This window comes from Hylobates moloch, unplaced genomic scaffold, assembly GCF_009828535.3.
Source record: "Hylobates moloch isolate HMO894 unplaced genomic scaffold, HMol_V3 SCAFFOLD_16, whole genome shotgun sequence".
NCBI lineage: Eukaryota > Metazoa > Chordata > Mammalia > Primates > Hylobatidae > Hylobates > Hylobates moloch.
The window spans coordinates 58,929,714-58,955,764 of record NW_026652291.1 but is presented as its reverse complement, the minus strand read 5'-3'; the positions used below and the strand labels follow the sequence as shown (position 1 = coordinate 58,955,764).

Sequence of the window (26,051 nt, the reverse complement as noted above, 5' to 3'; positions counted from 1 at the left end):
CCTAATTATAATGGGACTCTATCAAGAAACAAATCTAAATATTAGGTTGGTGCAAAAGTAATTGTTATTTTTGCCATGACTTTTAATGGCAAAAACAGCACTTACTTTTGCACCAACCTAATATTAGCAAAAAACTATCTGAGTACAGAATTATCAATTTTGTATTTTTTGTATTTTACACATTATCTGGTTTTGGCATGTAATGTTTTACAATAAGAAAAAGATAACAAAAGCAATTTTTGAAAACTAAAAGTTAAAATTTATCCATCATAGGGACTGCAATATTGACACTAGGGGGTTATTTATAGGAGAGGAGTCTGAATAGCAAATGTAAAGTCACCTTTAAAGACTAGATTACAAAATCCAACATCACTAAATCTCTGTAAGGATCCCTTGAGCAGAACCTCCTGATTGCTGAACACATGGTAGGTGGCAGACCAGAGAAGGCATGGAAGCTCAGGGCCATTTTTCCCATACCTTGCCCTATGCGTCTCTTTAGCTGACTCTTTACTTTACTATGTACATGTGTGCCAAAACTTCATGTTGTTAACTTAAATGCGTACCATACATTTTTTTGAAAAACGGAATCCATTAAGCATCAACTGGCCAACAAAATGCTCTAATCCTTTCTGGGTCACTTTGAATCTAGCCTCCTTATTACATGGTTTTAATATCTATATGTTAGTTTCCACTTATGAACAAACAAAATGACAAGTGCTGTAATTAAAATTTTTCCAAAGGAAAGGGGATGCTGCTTCACCTCCCATCTCAGGTTTGGCTGATGGTTACAGATGCCTGGAAAGCAATGTGTATTCTCTGCACAAAAGTAGACAGCTGAGTCTCCAGGTTGAGTAGCTGCAATTTGCAGAGAGAGATGTTTCACTGTCTTATTCAATAAAACGGTGACTCTTTGGCCTTGCCTTTTGTCCATATTTGAACGAATGTCTATAATGAATTGAGGACCTTTTCCAGATTCTTGCTTGTACCAAGTGAAGTAGTCTGAGGCACTGTCTGAATAAGCACAGTTGATAACAGAGTTGTCTCCCTCCTGGACACTCAGGGTAGGAAGATGAAGCCCCACACTCTCTCCTCTGCTCACCCCTGTGCGGAAAGAAAAAGAGAAAGGTTTATCAAGTTATTATTCTCCAGAATTTTCTTTTTCTATAGTAACTAGAGGAAGCCTAAATAAAGCAAGTCTTCCCCCTGGACGTCTCAAAATCATCAACTAATATACCGTGTTACCCAAAACTCTAAACTCACAGTCCAGCTGCAGCCACAAGTACATAAATAAAGCTCGAATGCATGCCATCATTGTTCTTCCCAAGTAGGATCAGTCATAAACCTGCAATCTCCAGCCATAAGAGCTATTTCCATCATCGGGTTTTCCTTTCTTTCCTCTAACAATCATAGTGGTTTCTCACGTTGTCTACTCAGCCAATAGAAAAAGGCTCTGCTTCTGCCATAAACCTATTTAATCAGAACCCACTAAAATGAACCCTCCATGTGTTCTGCATCAGCAGAGAAGCACTGCCATCTTGTGGTCACATTCGTAGCTACTAAACTTGCCGTTTAATGTTTTTTTTTGTTTGTTTTTGTTTTTGTTTTTTGAGATGGAGTCTCGCTCTGTCGCCCAGGCTGGAGTGCAGTGGCGCGATCTCGGCTCATTGCAAGCTCTGCCCCCCGGGTTCACGCCATTCTCCTGCCTCAGCCTCCCCAGTAGCTGGGACTACAGGCGCCCGCCACCACGCCCGGCTAATTTTTTTGTATTTTTAGTAGAGACGGGGTTTCACCGTGTTAGCCAGGATGGTCTCGATCTCCTGACCTCGTGATCCGCCCGCCTGGGCCTCCCAAAGTGCTGGGATTACAGGTGTGAGCCACCGCGCCCGGCCTGTTTGAATGTTTTTCTATAACCCTATGAGGGACTCAGGTGCACAAAAGGAGCAATAGGTCAAAGAAATAAAATCTTCACTCTGAGATTAAGTTCACAGTAAGAATGTAGATATCAAGATTGATATTTATGCAAACTAATGAGTCATCGTTAAAAAGTTGGAAAGAGGTAGATGTTGCAGGTGTTTATACAATGATGCACCAAGTTTACATGTTTGAAATCAGGAAAGCACCATGATTCACTCTCCTGGACAAAGAAAAGTAGTACATTCCCTTGCAGTCAAATCTATCATCATGATTTGTTTGTTATGGAGAAAACTCTTTCTTAAAGGAATATGTAAGCCAAAGATAAGAGTAAGAGAGAGAGGACCACTCAATATTTCACGTGCGTATTATCTCAGGTTCTGCTTCTCCCAGACTGGTCTTCCCCATGACTTTCTATTCCCAGAGCCTTGACAGTACCAACAGTCAAAATGTGGAATCTTTCTTTGGTAAAGATGGCTTTGATAAAAGGTAAAGAATTAAAGTACAATGATAAGGAGGAGGGGGACAAGTTCCATCAGTTATTAAATACTCCAACAACAGGAACAGTTTGACCCATAGATTGGGCTGTTTGCAAGGAGAAATCTGGCATGTTTTAAGAAGTCTTTTCCTGTTGCTATGTGGCTTGTATTCTGCAAAGTGCAGAAAAAAACAAGGAGAAATTCTCAGAAAACCTCAGGCTGCAGGCTCCAAAAGTGAAACTACATGTAAATTTCTTGTTAAGATGCTTTTAATTTCTGATATCAAAATGAATGATATCAATATGGCATGTCCTTAAATACAATGATTGACTCATATCTTCAGTGGAACTTGCCTCTAAAATATGAGACAACTCATCTGGCATGGACTGCTCTTGCCTTAGCCATTGCTAGCTCAGATTCCATATCTGCCATTTTTCTCCCGAACTCCACTACAATATTCTTCCCTAAGATATTGATAAAGTCCTTCAGTCTTGTACATTTCCGGGTTTATCTCTTCTTGCCAAAAAAACATTGCTTATCTACTTTCATTTTTTATATGTTCTGATTACTTCTGTAAAACTAAATCTATGGAAGCCAAAATATTGCCTGTGTCCTCTAGGAGGGATAGTGCAAAACTAAATAAGTGACCACGGGAAATGCTTCCTCAGATACCAAGACTATCTCATTTCCAGAAGAAAAGCGCATTTCCTGTGACTTGTACTCACTAGGCCCCTGGAATTACAGAGACTGAATATAATTTCTTATTCACATCTTGCACCCTTAAGTATGTAAGGACAGTTATGATGAAAAATAGCAACTAAAATATATAAATATAGATATGTATACATAAAATGTGTGTTTTTACATATGTAAAACTTCTCCGTTCTAAGGATTTTCTCTTTTCTCACTCATTCCTCATACAATATAATTCTCAAATCCTTTATTGGATGGGTTTCCCTCCTTTTGGTGACAGATAATTTAGGTCAATATTTGGCCTTTTGAGTATAGCATTAAGAACTGAATGTAATGGTCTAAATATGACCACTCATATGGATCATAGTATTCCACATATTAACTATGCCTTAGGTATAGCCATCCCCTGGACAAAATTCCCAATCCTATGATTATCTCATTGAATATTACCTAACCCATTGTCAATGTGTTGGTTCAGAAAAGATTTTCTCACACCTTCATGAACTATCAGCTACATGAGGACATGTTACCCTTAGCTTCCCTATTCTAATTGTTATTTTTTGACAATGTAGAGTAATGCTCACTATGTCCACATCCTTCCTTCAAGGAGTATCCACCCAGCATCATGAATATATCTTACTATTTTTAGGAAAGCCCTTAGAAAGGCCTCTGGGGGTTGAGGGTGGCACCATCATGTTTGGTTCACTCCTACAGCAGCCAGTGAGTCATGAACTGATTTCATGGTAGAATAACAGTGGCTCAGCCTGAGTATCTTTCTTGCCCAAAGTGGTAAATGTTTACACAAACTGGAACTCTCCGTTCTCATGGTCAAAGTGATTGAACCAAGGCTTTCCTGGAACCAAAATGCAGAGGTCAACCTGGTAGGGCTGCCATTAGATAGTTTCTCTTTGTTCAACAATATGTTCCTGCAGGAATAGGCAAGAGCAAGAACGCTAAGGAGGAAGTGAGGAAATCCAGTTTCTTTCTACTCCTAGATCATTTACTATCTAATGTTTTCATACTGGCATCTTGGATATAGTTTCCATGTTTGTAAAATGAAGTTGAACTAAAAGGTTTCTAAATGCTTTTATAGGTCTAAAATTCTTTTATACTATTTAACAGAGCAAATATTTACTGAGGACTGATTGTGTACAACATAGAGCATGGAGTAGGCAGAAATTATCCTGCATCAAGGAACTCCAAGACCATTTTCAGGCCCACATGCAATCTAGTGGGTCTGAGGTTACCCTAACCAATCCTTGGGCTCCTTCAGAAGCAGAGACAGGGTCTTCTGTGATCTCAGCACTTTGGGAGACCTAGACAGGAGGATCACTTGAGCCCAGGAGTTCAAGGCTAAAGCAAACTATAATTGTGCCACTGCAATTGAGCTTGGGCAACAGAGCAAGACCGCTTCTCTTAAAAAATGAATGTTTTTTTAAAAAGTAACAAAGTGGCTTCCTGATATGTATATGATTCACTGTGCATTCTATCATTGTATCTTCAACTATAAGAAAAATTAATTTGAAAATTAGCCGCTATGTCAATAACTGGGTCATTCAAAACTTCGCATGAAAATAATGTTCCTTTCTATCAAGCTGCTACCCTTATATTTAATTTCTATTTTGAAACCTGCAGATATTCAAATTGTAATGTATTAATTTTCAATACTAGAGTTTCTAAACTTTTTGAAGGATTCAGATAACTCTTCAACATGTCTTATTGCAATGTTCATGATCAGTCTTTTACTTAAAAGTTTTTAAGTTTAAAAACGTAAGTTTAAAAAATCATCTGAACAGGAAACCACCCACAGTGGCCCAGTGAGACGGCACAGCAATCTCTCCAAATCTGTGGGTGTGAATAGTTCACGAGAGGAGGAGGCAATATTTCTAATGTACGAAGATATAGGTTTTTTTTTTAAAAAAAGAGCACTTTATGTAAGAGTAGTTTATGGATAGTATGTGAGGAAGGGGGATGATACCTCTCAGAAGCATCTGTGTCTCAGCTAGGTTGAGTAGAGCTTGAAAGAGTAATGGGAAGAGAGACCCCATTTCCCAAATTACACAGTTTGACAGAAAATTGGAGAATTCAAATATACAAAAATTCTAATAAAGGAAAACTATTTGATAGCATGCATTGCAAATTTAGAAATAAATAGTTTCTTGAAATCGTGGTAGTAGAAAATGTTTCCAACTAGAGGTTGGTTGGTTAGAGGAAAAATAGGATGTGTGTATGATATCCACTCTAATTTCATTTCTACCTCTCCCCTTCCTCTGCCCAGACCTTTCCCCACACACCCTGCAGGCTCTCACAGCTGTTCTGATCAGGCCACACATTGCTGGTCAAATTAAATATTGTCCCCTCCCTATTCTCTTTCTGTTCTTGATCCTTATTTTATTCCTATTTTCTTCTCTTCTGTTTATTCTTGTTCCTTCTGGTCTCAGAGAAGATACATGAAAAGATCAGATATCAGGGGTATTTAGAATAATTTCCAGGTCAGTGAATTTCATGAATTTTAATCATAAAAATTTAGAGACTGAAAACATGGAATGAAGATGTTTTCTAATGAACATCCATGCTCCCAATGCCCAGTAAAACTCCAATTCCCTTACCTCTGCTTACAGAATCATCCTCACAATGGATTTATAGACCTATGAACTTCAGCTTTCTGAGGTTTTATATAGAATGTCAGAGCTGAAAACCTAAGATGAACTTTACACACACATCACCCTCCTCCCTGCCCCAGCTCTCTATTATCTGTGATTTGACTGACTCGCATGCCCTCTTGTATCCTGTTCCATCCTCTGAGACTATCAGAAAAAGTCTTCATTTCTGGAAATCCTAGAGTGCCCCCTAGTGGACTGAAACCATCAACAAAGACCACTTTGCACCAACTTAACTCCTCAGCAGTCACACACACAGCCCCATTCACTTCATGTTTCCTATGAAGGAAATGGAGGTGGTCAGAAAACAATATAACTGCCTAGATTGAATGGGGATTAACAGTGAACCAATTACCACTTTTAAAATGCCACTTCATGGAAATTAATATCTTAAAATAATTTGACAATTCCCATCTTGTGGTATTTATTTGAATTCTCTGATTTTGTTTTAGAAAATCCAAAAAGATTTTTTGAAGTATTACCATAAGTGATTAATTTATTAGGTTTTAAGAGTATATAAAAAGTGATGAGACATTAGTTCATAATCTACTGAAGAGTACAAAACTACATATGTCTATAATAAAATCAAAGAGTGGGATCCTAAGCAGAGTGTGAACTAAAAGCTATATGATCCCAGAGGTGGGAGAAATACTTAGGAAGATTGGACAAGACCTTATAAAAAGTGTGGTCGTTTCCCAATTTCCCTCCTTTTTCGTGAGGATAATAGAATAGAATATGGATAAACCTTTATGATGGCTTTTATGACTTTTTATTGGTTTAATATTAGAAAGAATTCATAAACATTTGAAATTATTAAAAGTAATACAACATACCAGGTAGATGAAAATCCACTTTTACTACCACTCCCAATTCTGATTCTTTCATCACTCATTACCCTAATTCTCCCTTCATCTTATCAATTTGGAGTTGATACTTCCAAATGTTTTACTATAGCATTATATACATGTACTAAATACAAAAAAATGCTGAAAATAAATAGTATTTCATTTATAATTTTAAAATTTAATACCAAATGATGCATCTCATGTATACCTTTTTGTAACTCACATTATAAATTCAATAATATATCTTGCAGAGCTTATCATATTAACACATATGGGAACTTCTGCTACATTGCACCCTATTAGAGATATACTTCAGTTTATATAGTCCTCTCCCTGTTGATGAAGACCTAAGATGATGTGTGATATAGTTTGGATCTGTGTCCCTGCCCAAATCTCATGTTGAAATGTAATCCCCAATGTCACAGGTGAGTGATGACTACCTGCGCTCGTGGTGTGGGGATAAAATAATTTACCAAGACTGTTGTAGATAAAGAAAGGCAGATCTATTAAAGAAAGTATGAAAGTAGTTGCCAGGGAGCAATCAGCAGAAGAGGAGCTGATGGCAAGGAGACAAAGGCCTGCTGGAGATTTTATAGGATGTTTTTGGGTTGCAGAGTGCTGCATGCAGCACTGGTAATGCCAAGGTAGCAAGGAACTAACTTGCATTCTTCTGTCAAGTGAGGTTTTTGATGATAGACAGAGGTGTTTGATGAGAAGCAGGAAGTCTGTGAGTTATGTATGTTATTTGCTCAGGAGAGCTATAGGTCCTGAGCCATAAAGAAAGACCTATAGCTTATCTGCTTCCTCTTTCTGTTTATATGTCCGGACCATGAAAAAAAGGCAGACCTATAGCTTATTTGCTTTATCCCTTTGCTTTCTCCTGGTTCTGTCAGCCTGACTCCTTTTCCCTAATCAGGATTCCACACCCAGTGCTGGAGGTCAGGCCTGGTAGGAGGTGATTGGGTCATGGGGGTGGATTTCCCCCTTGCTGCTGTCCTGAGTTCTCCTGAGATCTGGTTGTTTAAAAGTGTGTAGTACCTTCCCTTTCTCTCTAGGTTCTGCTTTTGCCATGTAAGACAAAGACTCCCTCTTTACCTTCCATCTTGAGTAAATGCTCCCAGAAGCAGATGCTACTGTGCTTCCTGTATGGTCTGTGGAACTGTGAGCCACTTAAATCTCTTTTCTTTATAAATTATCATGTCTCAGCATTTTTATAGCAGCGTGAGAATGGACTAATACAATGGTTTTTTTTTTAACTATGAAATACAACGCTGAAATAAACTTTTTGAGCATTCTACTTTATTCACATGTTCCCATGTTTCTCCAGGAGCAAAGACTACGAGCCAGTGAAGGGATCTATGTGGCTAATGGTGAAAAACACTCCAGGCAGAAGGAAGATCAGGGACAATGGCTCTGAGGATGAAGGGAGCAAATTCATTTTGCAATTATTGTGTCGGATGGTTTTCTTTTTTATTACTTTTCTTAATGTACATTGGAGCTATAGTTTATTGTTCATTTCATAATATCTTACTGAAATTATTGTCCTGATGTATAGAGCTATGTGTAGTTTCTTCCAATCAGCCACGAAGGTAATTCTAAAATTCATAAGTCAGCAGGAGGTAAAGGAGAAGGACTGGGACATACAAGGAAAAAATGCTACAGAATAACACTGAGGAAAAAAAAAGAATAACATTGGGCATAAAAATTAGATTTATATATGCATACACATATATACATACATTTATATGTATATTATATTTCTATACATTTGTATAACAAGGGTACTTATCATAACAGAAATACACATCACATTTTCAAAGCAGTATGAAGAAAAATCAAACTTTATCAATGCAAGAGGACAGGCTAAAAAGAAACAAGAAAATATCAAGAGAACGCTGCGTAAAACAAATATGTTTAAAATGAATCCAAGCATGTCAGCAATCAAAACGTATATTTTTTAAAAAAGATTATCTGGTTGAATCAAAATTTAAAATATTGATACATACTACTTGAAAAAACAGAAAACAGTCCTCAAGAAAGCTGAGCATGTAGGATGGGATTCTTCCTGCTGCCCCTGTGTTTAAGGACTGTGGCCACCTTCCTCATCCACTTAATCCACTGCACTTGCCTTAAACGACTTCAAAAGAATTTCAATTCTTTTTTCTTTTTTAAATGTCAGTTCTGCTGATGAGGTGGTAAAGGAGGAGTGCAAGAGAAAAATAGCAAGTTAGCTAAATTGGCTTCTGCACAGGTAGAATCTAATATTAGACAAACGATAAGACAGAGGTAAGAAAAATAACTTGCAGGCAGAAAACAGAATGGGGAAAGAAAGGAAAACTGTCAGAGATAAAATACCAAGGAGAAATTAGGATTTATCTTCAGAAAAGAGCAAATCTAAACATGAGAGAATTCTGCACCCCAATGGAGCAGAGGAAAAAGAAGCCAAGTCTGAAAAACAGCTTTTAATTTTTATCACTGGCTTTTGCAATTTAGAATATTTTATAAGCTATCTGTATTTATAATTGCACATTTCTCATTCCTCTAGAAAGACACTCAATACAGGAAAATATCATCATCGAAATTATACATGATCTTTGTGTGCACGAGAAATTAGTAAAGCATTGCATAAAGAAAGGTTTCAACTGTCTTGTTTGTGAATGTAATATTTACTTGGAGAGTTGTTATGGACTGGGCTCTATCCAACCCAAAATTTACATATTGAAGCCCTTACCCCCAGTACCTCAGAATGTAACGGTACTCGAAAAGAGGGTCTTTAAAGAAATAATTAAGGTAAAATGATGTCACATAGGTGGACTCTAATTCAATATGACTGCGCTTCTTTTTTCTATTATTATTACTATACTTTAAGTTTTAGGGTACATATGCACAATGTGCAGGTTTGTTACATATGTATCCATGTGCCATGTTGGTGTGCTGCACCCATTAACTCGTCATTTAGCATGAGGTATATCTCCTAATGCTGTCCCTCCCCTCTCCCCTCACCCCACAACAGTCCCTGGAGTGTGATGTTCCCCTTCCTGTGTCCATGTGTTCTCATTGTTCAATTCCCACCTACGAGTGAGAACATGCGGTGTTTGGTTTTTTGTCCTTGCGATAGTTTACTGAGAAGGATGGTTTCCAGTTTCATCCGTGTCCTTACAAAGGACATGAACTCATCATTTTTTATGGCTGCATAGTATTCCATGGTGTATATGTGCCACATTTTCTTAATCCAGTCTATCGTTGTTGGACATTTGGGTTGGGGACTGCTCTTCTTATAAGAAAAGTAAATTTGGACACAGATATGCGTACCCTCAGGGGCAAGACTGTGTAAGGACACGACGAAAAGGCAACATGATCTGCAAACTTCAGAAGAAATTAACCCTGCTGACAACTTGATCTTGGGCTTCTATCCTGTGGAACTGTGAGATAATAAATTATGTTGTTTATGTCACCTAGTCTGTGGTATTTTGTTATGCCAGCCTTAGAATATTAATATAAAGGTCAATTTTATTTTCCTATTATATAAGACATATCACACACAAAAAATTTGAAGTTATAAATATACATATAAACTGTCTTCAACATTTTAACGTTCTACCTTTTATTTTTATTTTTATTTATTTATTTTTTTGAGACAGGGTCTCACTCTGTTTCCCAGGCTGGAGGGCAGTGGTGCAATTATGGCTCACTGCAGCCTTGACCTCCCAGGCTTAAGCAATACTCCCTGCCTCAGCCTCCTATGTAACTGGGACCACAGGCACGTGTCACCATGCCCAGCTGATTTTTTTTTTTTTTTTTTTTACTTTTTGTAGAGATGGGGTCTCATTCTGTTGCTCGGGCTGGTTTCAATCTCCTGGACTCAAGAGATTCTCGCGCTTCAGCCTCTCAAAATGTTGGGATTACAGGCATAATCCACCGTGCCTGGCCACATTCTACTTTTACACCCATGTTTTGGCACATTTGTGTCCTAAATAAAGGTATTCCTTTGTCTTAGATATTCCTGTAAAAAATTGTGTACAGAGATCCAATTATCCTGATAACTTTGTTAATGTGCTTAAAAGATTGAAAATGTGTATTGTATATGCTATATATTTGGTATTAAATAATAGATTAGTGAAATTTTCTTCATAAGTTACCTAACAGGCTTTAAAATGTTTTAGTATGTACTGTGTAGAGCAAAGTGCCTCTAAATATTAAATAAGTTCTCTAGAATAACTGTTGAGCAAGGATTATGATTACATGACTTACAGATCTTCAGGACCTGCAGGAACAATTTTCTAAATTTTGTTTATAATATCTGACCATCAGTTACCGAGTAAAAATAAATATATCACAGTGTTAGGATGTATAATTTACATTAAATCTTTTCGACAAAAGGCAGAGGATATTGGATATGTACTAGCTAAGTCTCAACTCTAAGGAGAGTCAATTGACTTCGTCAAGAAAGCAAATTCCAGGGTGGTCAGCTACTGTTGTTATTAATACGTAAGGCCACAGCAGAGGAAACTACAGTTCAGCTACTCACAGCTTGAATAATACCCAAAGCTTTGCTAAATAGCATAGGGAATATTAGATATTGGGTTTTTATTTGCAAAACTAGTGACATATTAGGTAGCATAATGAATGATAGAAATTGCTTTTTAAATAAAGGTATTTAAGATACATGTTTCAACTGAAGTATTTTAGAGGCACACCCTACCCTTGAAAGACAGGATATAAAAATCTAGAACAACTATACCTCGCACTCTTAAGAATGATACCAAAGATTTAATCCCTAAAAGATTCTATGTCCAGTCAGTGGTGTGCGCATCTGAATGGATAAACAAATGTGTGCTTTATTCATATAATAAGATACTACTCAGCAATAGCAATAATGAATGACTGATATACATGAGAACATGAGGGAATCTAAAAAACACGATGAATGAAAGAAACCAGGCACAAAAGAGTAACTACTGTATGATTCCATTGATTTGAAGTCTACAATGGGTAAAGTAAATCTAAAGTGATAGAAATAAGAACATCTATTGCCTCCAGAAGGTGAGTTGACTAGAAAGGTACACAGAAAACTTTCTGGGGTGACAGAAATATTCTGTCTACAGATCGTTTTGCAATTATCCTTGTCTTCTCCCTCCATCTGAAAGAAATAGAAAATCAAAAAATAATGATGTATTAAGAGAGTTACATGCAAGAAAAATGACTTAGAATTACAATCTCCAGACATATCCTCATAGGTGAATTAAGGTGAATTAATGCCTATTTGTGTGGTATGCTAAGCCGTTTAAAGTTGATTTCAATTTGCACCAATGCTATAATAATATTCTGTGTATAATGTGCACAAAAATTTTGATAGTAAAATTAATTTTATTAATATATTATTTCCAAATTCTTAATAAAATTATCGTAAAATTTTCTCATAATTATATAACAACAATGTAAATAAAACAATAAGTAAGTAAAACAATAAATCAATAGAGAAATAAAACAAGAAAACTACTTTGATATCTCAGGCAGGAGTAGGCAGGGAGATGGAGGATGCTCTCCGGTTGCTTGAAGTCCTTGGTGCATGTCTAAGTCTAGTCCAATCAGGAAAGAGAAACCATATAATTTCAACAGAAAAAATTTAAGGATTAATAAACAGAGTGTTAGAGTAACAAGAGAATGAATAATATGAAGAAAAGAAAACTCTGCTATTCCTATTCCTGTAGGAATAGCAGACATAAGGTGCAGCCTCTACTCCTAGGGCAGGGTAGGATAACGAGGGAAGAGGCCTGTAGCCCCACCCTCAGGGCTGAGACCCAGATCTTATTGAAAAGACACAGCTGTGGCTCACTGGATGAAAGGGGAGTCGCTGTGGTGCTGTACCAGCAGAACTTGCTAGAAATCCACCCTCTAGAACATGGCAGAAAATCATCCTCTAGGACACTGGGGAAAGCTGTTCACAGGTTGGTGTCTCACTGCAGGATCTCTTCCACAGAATCACCCCAAAATGGGGGGGTTCTGGAGGAAACTGCTGGGCACTGTGCACTGCAGGTGCCTCCCATGGTGCAGGATCCTGGTGAGTGAGCACACGGAAAGCAGAAAGCAAAACCTTTTCTTCCTGACCCTCTACTACAAAGCTTAACATTGTGTCAACTGGCAAAGAAAAATGGTCAAAGGTTCCAGATTCACCTTCAAAGAAGAGGCAAGGGGTGAATTTGGAGCTGAGAGTCAATAAATTGATTCTTTCAACTACTTCAAGCTTCCCTATGCAACACACACATTCTTCTACACACATTTGAAACATGTACAACAACAAAATAATTCTATACTTCTATCTCCTTCGAAATATAGAGCTCCATCTTGCAACTGAAGGACTTTTCATTCTTTCTCCAAAATGAGGAGAAATGCCCAATCCCAAAAGTCATTGACTTTATCACTGATTATATTCAATAATTCTTCAAATTCAGTGACAGTCCTTCCTAAGTTTTTTTTAAAAGCAGGATCTTGCTCTGTCATCCAGGCTAGAGGGCAGTGTCATGATCACAGCTCAGTGTAACTTTGAACTGCTGGGCCCACGCAATTCTCTTGAGTAGCTAGGACTACAGGTGGGCACCACCATGCCTGGCTAATTTTTTTAATTGTTTGTAGAGATGTGGTCTTGCTATGTTGCCCAGGCTGGTCTTGAAATCCAAGTGATCCTCCTGCCTAAGCCTCCCACAGTGCTGAAATTACAGGTGTGAGCCACCTCACCCATCCTGAAAATTCTGTTACCTTTACACTAAATTATAAAGTTTATTTCCAACAGCTTGTATGTCAGATAAAAATACGATGTAGGGAGAGAAGAAAATGTTTAGCATATATGCTGTTGTCTCCCAATCAGGGCTCTAGCTTGGTCTTTAGTAAAATGTTCCACCTTTCAATTAGGGCACCTGCTTCTGGGTGATGGAATATGTAGTAAGATCTGTGAGTTACATGAAACATCAGAGTTCTTTCTGAAAAGTCCGAATGATTAATATCATTGATAAAATAACTCAGAATCTCCACTTCTGGGTGATGGAATATGTAGTAAGATCTGTGAGTTACATGGAACATCAGAGTTCTTTCTGAAAAGTCAGAATGATTAATATCATTGATAAAATAACTCAGAATCTCCACTTTCTTAATATAATTCCTTATTTGGGAAAGTTTCTCCTACAAATCACGTACTCATATAAAAGCAACAAATTATTAATAGAAGGAAGGAAGATTACTTTGATTTTTCAGGCAGAGGTGAGGTAGGGGAGATGGGGAATGCTCTCCTAGCTGCTTAGGGTCCTTGGTAAATTGAATTTATTTTTCTTTAATATTCAGTTTGAGATCAGAATCAAAAGAAATGGGCAGTTCTTTCTCAAATCGATCTGCATAAAGTGCTCATGATACTATGATGAGTACCTTTGGGCAGTGTGGCTGAGCTGATGACAATGAGTCACTTGAAATTATTTGTCTTATCAGTGGTAGATGAGAGTGTGGTCCAAAAACAGAAAAGAAGGAACGGACTGAGGCAGGAACATTAAACGAGCATACATTTCTTTTTCATAATTTTATATATCTGACACTCCATTCACCTTCCTCACAGCATTCCAGAAATCACTTAAACATATTTATAACATGTAATAATAACATTACATCCTAAAAAATACTGTTGATATCTTGGTTCACTATTTGGCTAAGGAGTGCCATTGGCCACAATTTACTTATTCTATCTATATTTTCAGGGTCCCTATGCACCTACCCTCTTAGACATTATAGTGTGAGCTAAATGGCCGCTAAAGAGCTCTATCCTTCTCCTTCTCCCTTTCCTCCGAAGCACTGGTTATCCTCCAAGGCAGCAAGCAGACAAGGAGTATAAAACTTCTTATACAGTTCTTTCCATTCTAGACATAAGAAAGTCACATATTTATACTTTCCAGCAGCTGCCTGGAATCCAGTACCATTGTAACTCTTATCAGTATTTCTAGCAGAGCTTGGCATTGCAAAACTTACCACATGACAGATTATCAAAATGTTACTATATAAGAATCAACCTTAGGCCAGGTACAGTGGCTCATGCTTGTAATCCTAGTACTTTGGGGGGCTGAGGTTGCAGGATTGCTTGAGCTCAGGAGTTTGAAACCAGCCTGGGCAACATAGTGAGATCTTGTCTCCACTAAAAATAAAAATTAAAAAAAAATTAGCCAGGCATGGTGGTGCATGCCTGTAGTCTCAGCTACTCAGGAAGCTGACTGAGGTGGGAGAATTGCTTGAGCCTGGGGGTATGGGTCAAGGCTGCAGTGAGCTATGATCATGCCACTGCACTCCAGCGTAGGTGAAAGAGTAAAACCCTATCTCAAAAAAGAGAATCAATCTTTTATATTTCAATAGTGAAACCATATAACAACAGAGTGAAAGCAACAAGTAAAAGTGCCAGTAGCTAGAAAAGATGAATGGAATTACATAGACAAACTTACAATGTAGATTTGCATAATTAATATACCAATAGAATAGAAGCTATTTTTATAACTGAAAAAGTCTTTGGAGAAACACTGATGAATTCTAAATCTTCATTCTCCTTGTGTGCTATTCCTAGCTTCCAGAACTCACATCACTGTGACAATTTTCTAAGTCCCTCATGATTCTAATGAAACTTTCACTGTTAACTAATAATTTCTCATAATTCTTCCTAAATAGAAGTATGAGACAAAATATCCTGAAACCTGAATTGCGCAGTTAGAGACAGAAAAATAAATTCTAAGAAAATATCCTATGAATGACCAGCTCAATAATGCAAACTTGCAAGGTAAGAACACGAGAAACTTATTTTTGTTTTCTGGGTTAGTTGAGAGATTAAATGATAAGTGAAAACCAAGGTTCTCCTAGACCATATCAAAATTCCCATAGTCAACCACTTAATGCAGTCACGGTCAAGGAAAGGTCCTTGAGAGCCTGATTGTTAGGTGATAAGAAGTATGTCTCCTCCATCATTCTAGAATACTATTTCCTTTTACGCAGTTTCTTCAATTAACAGAAAGCTTCTAAAACAAAGTTTATCTGACATGGGACATTGCAGGAATTGCAGAATTATATAGAAATGCCTGGATGTGCTCAGCTCTCTTTGCCTCACTCACCAGCATAAAAATAAGAGATCTTTGAAAATGCTGCAGGAAGATACACTGAGTCTCTCTGAAAACTTCTCTAGCATAGGCAGTTTGTGTTCAGCTCCCCTGCAGACCCAGGCACTGTGGCACCCACAGCACAGAAGTACTCAGCAGCATCACTCCAATGCACAGAGGGTTTCCTCAGGTTGAAGAAGATTGACTCCTCTTAAATTCAGCCTCAAAGCCTTTAATGCCTTGAACGAGAGTGTCTCTTGAAAAGTACTTCAGGAGCAGCTGGAGGCCTCGGCCGGGGGACTGGACATACCAGAAGAGATAAGGTGTTGCCCTATCGGGGAGCCTGCCCCGATAGTCACATAGGTTCTTTTCTATTTTCCCTAAGCGTCGGCCGGCTTGAGAAATAAAGGGACAGAGTACAAAAGAGAGAAATTTTAAAGCTGGGTGCCCGGGGGAGACATCACATGTCAGTAGGTTCTGTGATGCCCCACAAGCCGCAAAACCAGCAAGTTTTTATTAGGGACTTTCAAAAGGGGAGGGAGTGTACGAATAGGTGTGGGTCACAGAGATCACGTACTTCACAAGGTAATAGAATATCACAAGGCAAATGGAGGCAGGGCAAGATCACAGGACCACAGGACCACAGGACCGGGGCAAAATTAAAATTGCTAATGAAGTTTCAGGCACCATTGTCATTGATAACATCTTATGAGGAGACAGGGTTTTGAGAGCAACTGGTCTGACCAAAATTTATTAGGTGGGAATTTCCTCTTCCTAATAAGCCCGGGAGCGCAATGGGAGACTGGGATTTATTTCACCCCTACAGTGTCGACCATAGAAGATGGCCACACCCAAGGGGGCCGTCTATAGACCCACCCCCAGGCACGTATTCTCTTCCCCAGGGATGTTCCTTGCTGAGAAAAAGAATTCAGCGATATTTCTCTCATTTGCTTTTGAAAGAAGAGAAATATGGCTCTGTTCTGCCTGGCTCACTGGCAGTCAGAGTTTAAGGTTATCTCTCTTATTCCCTGAACATTGCTGTTATCCTGTTCTTTTTTCAAGGTGCCCAGATTTCATATTGTTTAAACACACATGCTCTACAATTTGTGCAGTTAACGCAATTATCACAGGGTCCTGAGGTGACATACGTCCTCCTCAGCTGACAGGATTAAGAGATTAAAGTAAAGACAGGCATAGGAAATCACAAGGGTATTGATTGGGGAAGTGATAAGTGTCCATGAAATCTTTACAGTTTATGTTTAGAGATTGCAGTAAAGACAGGCATAAGAAATTATAAAAGTATTAATTTGGGGAACTAATAAATGTCCATGAAATCTTCACAATCCATGTTCTTCTGCCATGGCTTCAGCCAGTCCCTCCGTTTGGGGTCCCTGACTTCCCGCAACATCGCCCCATAGGAATAGTTACATCTCAGCTCCAGTGAGGCTTCTTCAGAGACAGTGATGTGGATGTCAGGCTGGGTCACTAACTGGGCTCTGGCAGTTCCTGGAAAAACAATGTATTATCAGTGACAGCAGTGCAGACTCAGTATAAAAAGCAAGCATTTCTAGTCAGAACCTGTGGAACTAGAGACCATAAAGAAATTTTACTCACTCAGGACAGAATGTATCCCCAGCAGTGGGATGAGCACCAGGAGCGTGGCTGAGCAAGGGAAACACTGCAGGCTCTTTTCTGCAAGATCTCCAGAGAACAGGAAGGAAAGTGGCTGAAGAGACCAAGAACAAAAAGTGTGGGGAAGGTTTGCTGGACAAGCTCTTTGCTTATATAAAACTACAAAAGCTGCAGAGATGAATCTGGTTGCTTTTAAAACTCTGATTCTTGTCACTTGTCTTTGTCTGGAAAGAACTCAACCAGCTGCAGGAAGAAGAAACTGAGCAGTGGATTGATCTTCAACAGAAACAAAAGCTCCAGTTTGTGCAGCATCGCCCTCTGGAGGCCCAAGTGCAAAACCAGAGTTTAGCACAGACTGCTCATTAGTGTGTTCTTCCTGTTTTCTGAGATGTATCAAAACTTCCACAAGACGTGTTTCTTCCTGACCAAATCTATGATGGTGTTTTAGTCCTAGAGTCCATTGGCAATAAGATTTCATGTAAAGATGGAGTAATACGTCAAGAGGAATCGTTATTGAAAAGTATATCAGAATTTAGATATGAGTCCGTGAGAGTTTGGGTTCAGACCAATTGCCCTGGACTGAATTTTAGATGGTTCAGTGTTGCCACCGTGGTGATGGAGGATGGTAGAGATATTTCCCTTGGATGATGCTTGTGCAGCCATAGAGGAAAAGATTTCACATAAGGAGAGTAGTGCCTCCATGCAAATAATGACATGGCGTAACTCATGATGGGAAGGCTTTGCCTCTAGGGGTAAAGAAAATAAAACTACAGAAACCTCTGGGGCTGAAGGAAATACAACCACACCAAGCGAGAAATAAAAGTTGAAATTTAAAAATAAAAACAAATAATAATAAATGTAGATGGTGCATGGGGAAAAAAATAAAACTCTGAAAACACGAGAATGGAGAAAGTCACTGCTTTCTCTGTGGCTAATGGGACCCTTGACAAAGTCAGAATACTTCTTTCCTTTGATTTGAAAGCATAAGCCAAGTTCTCTCCTTGGGTTCTTGATTCACTTGTTCCTGTTGGAAAAGATTGTCTTGAATGAAGAAAATTGAGTAATGCTGTCATTTTGTAAAAGTGTAGCCTTTGAGTGTGAACTTCTAATCCTAATGCTATATGCTCATTTCCCTTCTCTTGAATATTTCTTCCTAAATTAAAGAATATAAATAAAATGGAAATAGACTAAAATTCACAAGAGTTAAAAAAAAAATGAAGGTCATCTGGTGAGGAAAGAGTGACATATTTCTAGGAGACAGAAAGTAGGTGGGATCATATTGAAGATTAAGTCAGAGCAGAAAAAAATATTCAAAAATAAGCTATAAGGAGCAACTTCTTCTGAATTTCAGAATGGTGGTCATTTTAACTTTTCTCAAAGTTGCTGAGCATTTGCAAAGCCCAGTGTGTTCAAAGTCAAAGGCCATAGAATTGTGTGATGTCTTGGAACATTGCCTTTGCTCTGCACTGGAAGAATGTAAAGGAATTCTTCAATCCTCTGTAGCAGTGGAAGCAACACCTCTTAGTTAAATAAGAATAAGATCACAAATAGAATATTCTCACTTAAGGGTGTTGGCAGCATTCTAAGAAATACATGATTTCCTGGAAGATTTAAGGGTCTCCAAACACAGCCCCAAATACCAAAATACATGGTTCATTTAAAAGAAGCAAAAAATCAGAAATGAAAAAAATAGTGATAGAGAAAATTAAAAACTAATCAGCTCTGTTTTACGTACTAAAAAAAAAATAGTGTTTGAATAGTCCTAGTATGCCTTAACATACTCTTAAATCCAGATATAATTCAGAATACAAAAATTTTTAGAGTTTAGAAAAAAATTAGTACTTGAATTATTTACAAAAACAAGTATGCATTCTCAATTCTTTTGCACCAAAGAAAGACCTTCATAAATTTGGAAAATAAGAAATGAAATATCAAAAAAATTTAAGACCTTAATTAAATGGTCTTATAATCTTGATGAGAAAAATTTGTAAATATAAAAAATGAATTAGATTAACTAAAAAGGGTAATACAACTAAAGAGAGGGGAAAAAGCACACATCAAATAGCCATTCTTGATGAATATTATGGAGAATCACAAATTAACGCAGGACCACAGTAGAAGAGGAGATAACTTTAAGATACCTACAGCCAATCTCTGCCATGGATTGTAAGTAAAAACTGAACAAAATACAAAAAAAAAAAAGAAACTACCTGTGGACTCTAAAATTACCCAAAAGCTAGCAGATTGTGTAGGGAAGTCAAAAATTGGAGAAGCAACCTGCACAAGGGTGAATTTCTTATTTTTTCTGTTTCTTTCTCTTGACTTTGCCCTGAGGGAGGCCCCAATGCACAGAGCAATATGATAATGGTGTAGGAAGTCAAAACTCTGCAAGAAACAAAATTTTCTGCCTCTGTGGGTCAGGCTAGAAAAGGGAGACCCTAGGGAAGAGACGGAAAATAGTTTAAGTCTCAGGCTAATCCCAAGGCTCTACATACGCGAAGCTGACTCAAACCAGAACAACAAAATTTAGGTTACTTAACTGATACCTGAACCACCATTCCAGTCTCAGACTACCCCCAAGTGGCACCCATGCAGGACAAACTAAAAACCAATGTAGCAAAGAGTCCAGGAACTGACCTGAGATTTGAGCCATGCAAACTGGTTTCACTAATCCCTGAGCTACACATGACAGGTATAAACCCAAACCAACATTGCAAATGATTCGAGAACTGAACTGTGATTTTGAGCTACCAAATTCCACAAAAGGAGAGACACAACCAATAGTGTGAACCAAACTAGGTTGATTTTCTGCTCAAATAAAAACATTAACATTCTTTAGATGATTGTTTTTTAAAGAACAAGAAGGAAGAGGAGGAGAAAACAGAGTGTACACACATAATATTTGAAATGTTTAAGATGTACTTCAAAATTATTTGACAAAGGGCCAGAAAAATGAACTAATATTTAAGTAGGCCAGGCGCGGTGGCTCACACCTGTAATCCCAGCACTTTGGGAGGCTGAGGCCGGCGGATCACGAGGTCAGGAGATCAAGACCATCCTGGCTAACACGGTGAAACCCCGTCTCTACTAAGAATACAAAAAAACTAGCAGGGTGTAGTGGCGGGCACCTGTAGTCCCAGCTACTCGGGAGGCTGAGGCAGGAGAATGGTGTGAACCCGGGAGGCAGAGCTTGCAGTGAGCCGAGATCGCGCCACTGCACTCCAGCCTGGGTGACAGAGCCAGACTCCGTCTCAAAAAAAAAAAAAAAAAAAAAAAATTAAGTAAAAGATCGACAAATTCAAATATCAAGATGACTAAGATACTAAAACTCATAGAAAAAGATGTCAAAGTAGCTCTTTTGATTATGTTCCACAAAGTAAAGAAAAACATAGAAATTGAACGGAAAAATACAATATCAAAAATAAAAATCTTACAGTGCAGGCTCAATAGCAAAATGATAGAGAAAAGCATATGCAAAATTGAAAATAGATCAATCTAGATTATTTAATCCAACTAATTTTGACTTTGTCTTCCCCCAGGAGACGTTTGGCAAATCTGGACACAATTTCGGCTGTCACAACTTGGAGTCTGTAGTGCTATAGGCATCTAGTGTGGAGAAGCCAGTGGTGTTGTTAAAAATTCTACAACACACAGGGCAGCCCCACACCCCAATAAAAAATTATAAGGACCAAAATGTCAGTAGTGCCAAGGTCAGGAAACACTGACAAACCTTAAAATCAATTTGAAAATTGAAATAAAAAAAGGCAGAGCCCTGGAGACCTGTGGGAAAATATTCTAAAGTCTAAATTATATCTAACTGGAATCCTAGAGGGAGAGAAGAAAGATATTGGGTCAGAAAACGTATTTGAAGAAACAATGGCCAAAAGCTTGCCAAATTCAGTGAAAGCCATGCATTTATCAATTCAAGCCCCAAACAAGGTAAAATCAAAGAGAACCACCCCTAAACACATTATAATTAAACCACTGACAACAAAAGATTGTATAATTTTTCGTGTGTTTGTGTTTGTGTGTGTGTGTGTGTGTATACACAGCTTATATATGAAGCAGCTCGAGAAAAACAATATATTACATCATTGGAGGACAATTACTTGAATGGCCATGGATTTCTATTAGAAAGCATGGAGGCCAAAAGACAATGAAATGGCATCTTTAAAGTGAGGGGGGGAAAGTGTTGACACAGAATTACAGACCCAGTAAAAACTATCTTCCAGAAATAAAAGGCAAGTTAAAATACATTTTCAGATAATGAACAAATGAAAAATATGTTTCCCAGCAAATCTGCTCTAGAAGAAATGCTAAAGGGAGTTTTTAAGTTTGAAGGGAATTTCAGTTATATCCCCTGGTATCAGAGAAAATCCAAAACTTCAGGAACAAAGGAAGGATACCAGAAATAATAAATAGCTGTTAAGTATAAAATAGTTCTTATTCTTCCCCTTAAGTTTTATAAAGTGCATATAATTGTTGAAAGCAAAAATTATAACATCGTATGGTGAAGTTTTCTATATATTGTGATTTTTTTTAAAAAAAAATTGAGACAAGGATCTCTCTCTATTGCTTAAGCTGGAATACAGTGGCATGATCGTAGCTAACTGCAGCCTCGAACTCCTGGGCTCAAGCTATCATACTGCTTCAACCTGCCAAGCAGTTGAGGCTACAGGTGAGTGCCACCATACCCGGCTAATTTTTTTTTTATTTCATAGAGATGGGGTCTCACTTTGTTGCCCAGGCTGGTCTGAAACCTCTGATTTCAAGCAATCCTCCCACCTCTGCCTCCCAAAGTGTTGGGATTACAAACATGAGCCACTGCGCCAGGCCTGGTGAAGTTTTCAATGTATGTGACTAATATATATGAACAACAATAACATAGGTAGATAAAGAGACGTTGTGTAAGATTTCGACATTTCACATAAGGAGGTACAGTATTTGCTCACATAAGACCCTGGATATTTAGGCATGTACGTTGCCATCTCCAGAGCAACTACTCAGAAAGTATAGAGTTATAGCCAAAAAGTTCATAGATAAATTAAAATGTAAATTTAAAAGTATTTAAATAATCCAAAAGGAGTCAGAAAAAGGAACAAAAACGGAACATGGGTGAAACACAATAATGAAATATACTTAAATCCAACCTGATTGATATTTATATTCCATTTTAATTATCTAAACTTCACAATGCAAAAACAGAGATTAACAAAGTAATAAAAAGATGCTCTTTTATGCTACCTACAGGAAACACACTTTAAAGTCACAGATAGTTTAAAAATAAATAGATGAAAAAGATACAGCATACATCAATAAGCATCAGAAACTTGGAATGGCTATTTAATATTACAAGACAGACTTCAAGGTTGAGTTCTTGAGTCACAGAAAGTCTCAGCATCTCAGGAGGTTTGTGTTCAGCTCTCCTGCAGTCTCAAGCACTGTGTCACTCACAGCACAGAAGTACTCAGCCGCGTCGCTCACATGGGCTGAGGATTTCGTCAGGTGGAAGGAGGTTTCACTCTTCTTAAATTCAGCCTCAAAACTGTTCATGCCTTTAACCAGGGTGGTCCCTGATATGTACTTCAGGAGAAGCTGGAGTCCTTGGTTGGGGTATTGCACGTACCAGAAGAGATTTGGTGAAACAGACGATGAGTAGTTGCACCTCAGCAGCACGGGGGTTCCTTCAGAGACAGAGACGTGGCTGTCAAGCTGGGTCACCGACTGGGCTCTGGTTCCTCCTGCAACACCAGTGCTGTGTAAGTAAAAGCAGCACAGACTTTGCTATGAAGAAAAGATGTCTCTATTCAGAGAAAATTACAACACAGTCACATTTACAAAAGGAAGAAAGGTAATGGAATGGGACTCACCCAGGGTAAAAATCACCTGGAGCATTGGGACGAGCAGCAGGGGCATGGCTGAGCAGTGGCCACGCTGGAGGGCCCTGAGCAGGGAGGACAGAAGCCAAGGGCGCTGAGCCTCAGGAGCTAGGAGCAGTGGGGAGGTCAGGCTGGACAAGTCTCTGCCTTTGAAGCGTTTCAAAAACGGTTAAAGAAAGGCTTTCTCTTAAGGAGCCTGGATGTGTTCTGGCCTCTTGTTCTCATCACAGCTCCCTATCTACACAGACATCAGTGAGCTCCGTCAGCCAGCTGCAGGGAGGAGGCTCAGTGGATGACGATGGTCTGCAATGAACACAAATGCATCCTTAGTGCAACGTCGCCCCCTGAAGGCCGCAGGTGAAACCACAGATCCAAGGAAGTGAACTGTTTGCTTCTCATTTGAGAAATGTGATATCAAAACCAACAAAAAGTGTTTCTTTCTTCCCAAATCTGTGATGATGTCACTTTCTGTAGAGTACATGGTTTTAATCCTAAATACATGAGAAGTGAGAGTAATGTAAAAATAGAAGACTCATTTACTTTACTGAGCAATTAGTCACAGAAGACAACATTCTAGACTTTGGAATACCATTGAGACACTCTATATTATTTTGTAAAACCATTCATCAAGGAGAGGGGAGGTGATCAGTTGCCTCAATCTGGGCTGAGCTTCATATGGCCCTGTGTTTCTGAATGTGAGCATTACAGTGGGTGAAAGAGAGTATTCCTTATTTGATTCTTTAAAAAATAAGCAAATTAGACCAGAGTCTCATACTTAAAATCAGCATGGATCACATCATTAATTAATTAATCAAAGAAAACAAATAAAGCAAACTTTTTTGTTAAACAAAAATGTTAAAGAGGCCTCTTGGTTTCAGGTCAACAACTTTGATATTTGTAACTCTAGGAAAAAACAACTTAGGTACTTCATGTCTAAAAAGAATCCTGTTCCAATTGTCAAAGCTCCTATAGACTGATATATTATGCCAAATTATATCTCACACTAAAAAGAACATTAACAGAGGCCCATCTATGGAAAAACTTGAGTGGAATGATGAGTGTAAGAAAATATAACAAATAAATAATCCTGGGAAGAGTTAGGAAAAGAAAAGTAAAATAAACCTGTGTTAACTCAGAAAATTGGGAGGAATGCAACCAGCAGACAAGAAATGAGAGGACCTTGTAGGAGGTATAGAAAATTTGGGAGAGATTGACAGTGACACTCAACAGAGCTAGGCAAGCAGTAGTCCTCTGTGAGTGGGAGACAGGCTGTATTGAACTGGAGTGGTCGACTCTGGCCTAAAAAGATGAAACTCTTGAATAAGAAGCCATCTTCATCCAACTTATTTTAGCATAGAGATCATTGGACCCTAAAAATTAAAAAACCAAATGAGGAGAGAAATCTCAGGTGAAATGAGAATCTGGCCAACAAGGATTCTTTTCACAAGGTCAGAACAAAGTCCCTCCTTTCTGTGTACTCTGTTCACTCATGCCAGCCTGAAATCAGTTCTCCCTTGCACTTCTGATCTATTCCTTGATTCTGCCTATAGATTTTTTATGTGTAAGACAAAATCATATAGCCAGTTTGAACATTTAAATGTTACTAGGATGTGCTTATGATTCAAAATTCCTAACAAAGCATATGTATTCTCCTCTTATCTTTCCAATATTCCCACTGAAATAAAATTTAGATGTATAAAAAGAATGACTTGAATCCATAATGGTAAAAATAATAATGAAAAGGTGAAAGCTATCACAATTCCCATGAAATGAAAAGTAGATGTGAGCACACTGATGGATAAAACAGAAAAGGGGGAGAAGTCGAGCCCAGAATGAACTATGAGAAGATTGCAGTGGAAATGCAGGTGAAGGGAACCTACTGGGTGAGACCCTGGAGAGGTTCCGGGTTGAGAAAGAGAGTAGATGATGGAGAGTGGGAAGAACAGAACACAAGAGAACATAGCGAAGGTCCACACGTGGAATAACTGCACTAGCCTCCCTCCGTTCTCGCCATCCTGCTTCTGTACTGGTGTGTGATAGGCATAGTAAGCCAACTTTTACTTGGGTATTTAATTTTTCACAAGAGTTTAAATGAACCACTGAGATTACTGCAGTTTTATTATGAGGGGTTGACAGAATTAGGCCATCTTCAACGATATTAGGTGCAAGGAACAAAGAGGAGCAACTTAATTACCACTTCCCTGTTCATTCATCCTAAAAAGAAGCCTGCCAAATCACATGATATGCCCACATACCCACACTGCTGGCCAGGCGCCCCATTCAAGAAGAAACCTTGTGGGGAACATGGGCACAGTGACATGAGGAGTCCATCCTGCTACCCAGTCCTCCATTCTTAAATACAAATCAATAACAAAATAGCATTAATCATGTATAAGTATAGATGGGATCTCTTTCTGTTGTTCTCTCTATACATGGAAGCCCAGAGTCATGAACTCTGAACCATCAGAGTCATTTCTGCCTCAATACAAAGTGATGAACAGAATGTCATGTAATCATTCCCAAAAGGAAGTAAGATAGTATAGTGGTTCCCTAGTCATTATTCTTAAAATATCTTGAGTTTTAGCTTTGAACAATATTTCCGTACCTTTATTTAGATGCTTTCTGTTAAGAAGTGCTTTAACCTGAGGGAACCTAGAGGACCGGTCAATAGGTGCAGGAAACCGCCATGGCACATGTACACCTATGTAACAAACTGCATGTTCTGCACGTGTATCCTGTTGGTTTTTTTAAGAAGAAATAAAGATCTGTATCTCTGTTGTGGTACCAGTACCTAGATCAATGGAACAGAACAGAGCCCTCAGAAATGATGCCGCATATC

At 38.4% G+C, this 26,051-nt stretch overlaps 1 pseudogene and 1 gene segment (V, D, J or C); both read right to left on the bottom strand.

Moving 5' to 3' along the window:
* Positions 1 to 15,783: 15,783 nt before the first annotated feature.
* On the bottom strand, positions 15,784 to 17,811 carry LOC131381453 (uncharacterized; annotated as a pseudogene).
* Positions 17,812 to 22,727: 4,916 nt separating this feature from the next.
* LOC131381452 (T cell receptor alpha variable 8-2-like) lies at positions 22,728 to 25,492 on the bottom strand. The segment is given in 3 exon segments: positions 22,728 to 23,074; positions 23,204 to 23,359; positions 25,468 to 25,492. Coding segments are annotated over 3 exon segments (528 nt in total).
* Positions 25,493 to 26,051: the final 559 nt, after the last annotated feature.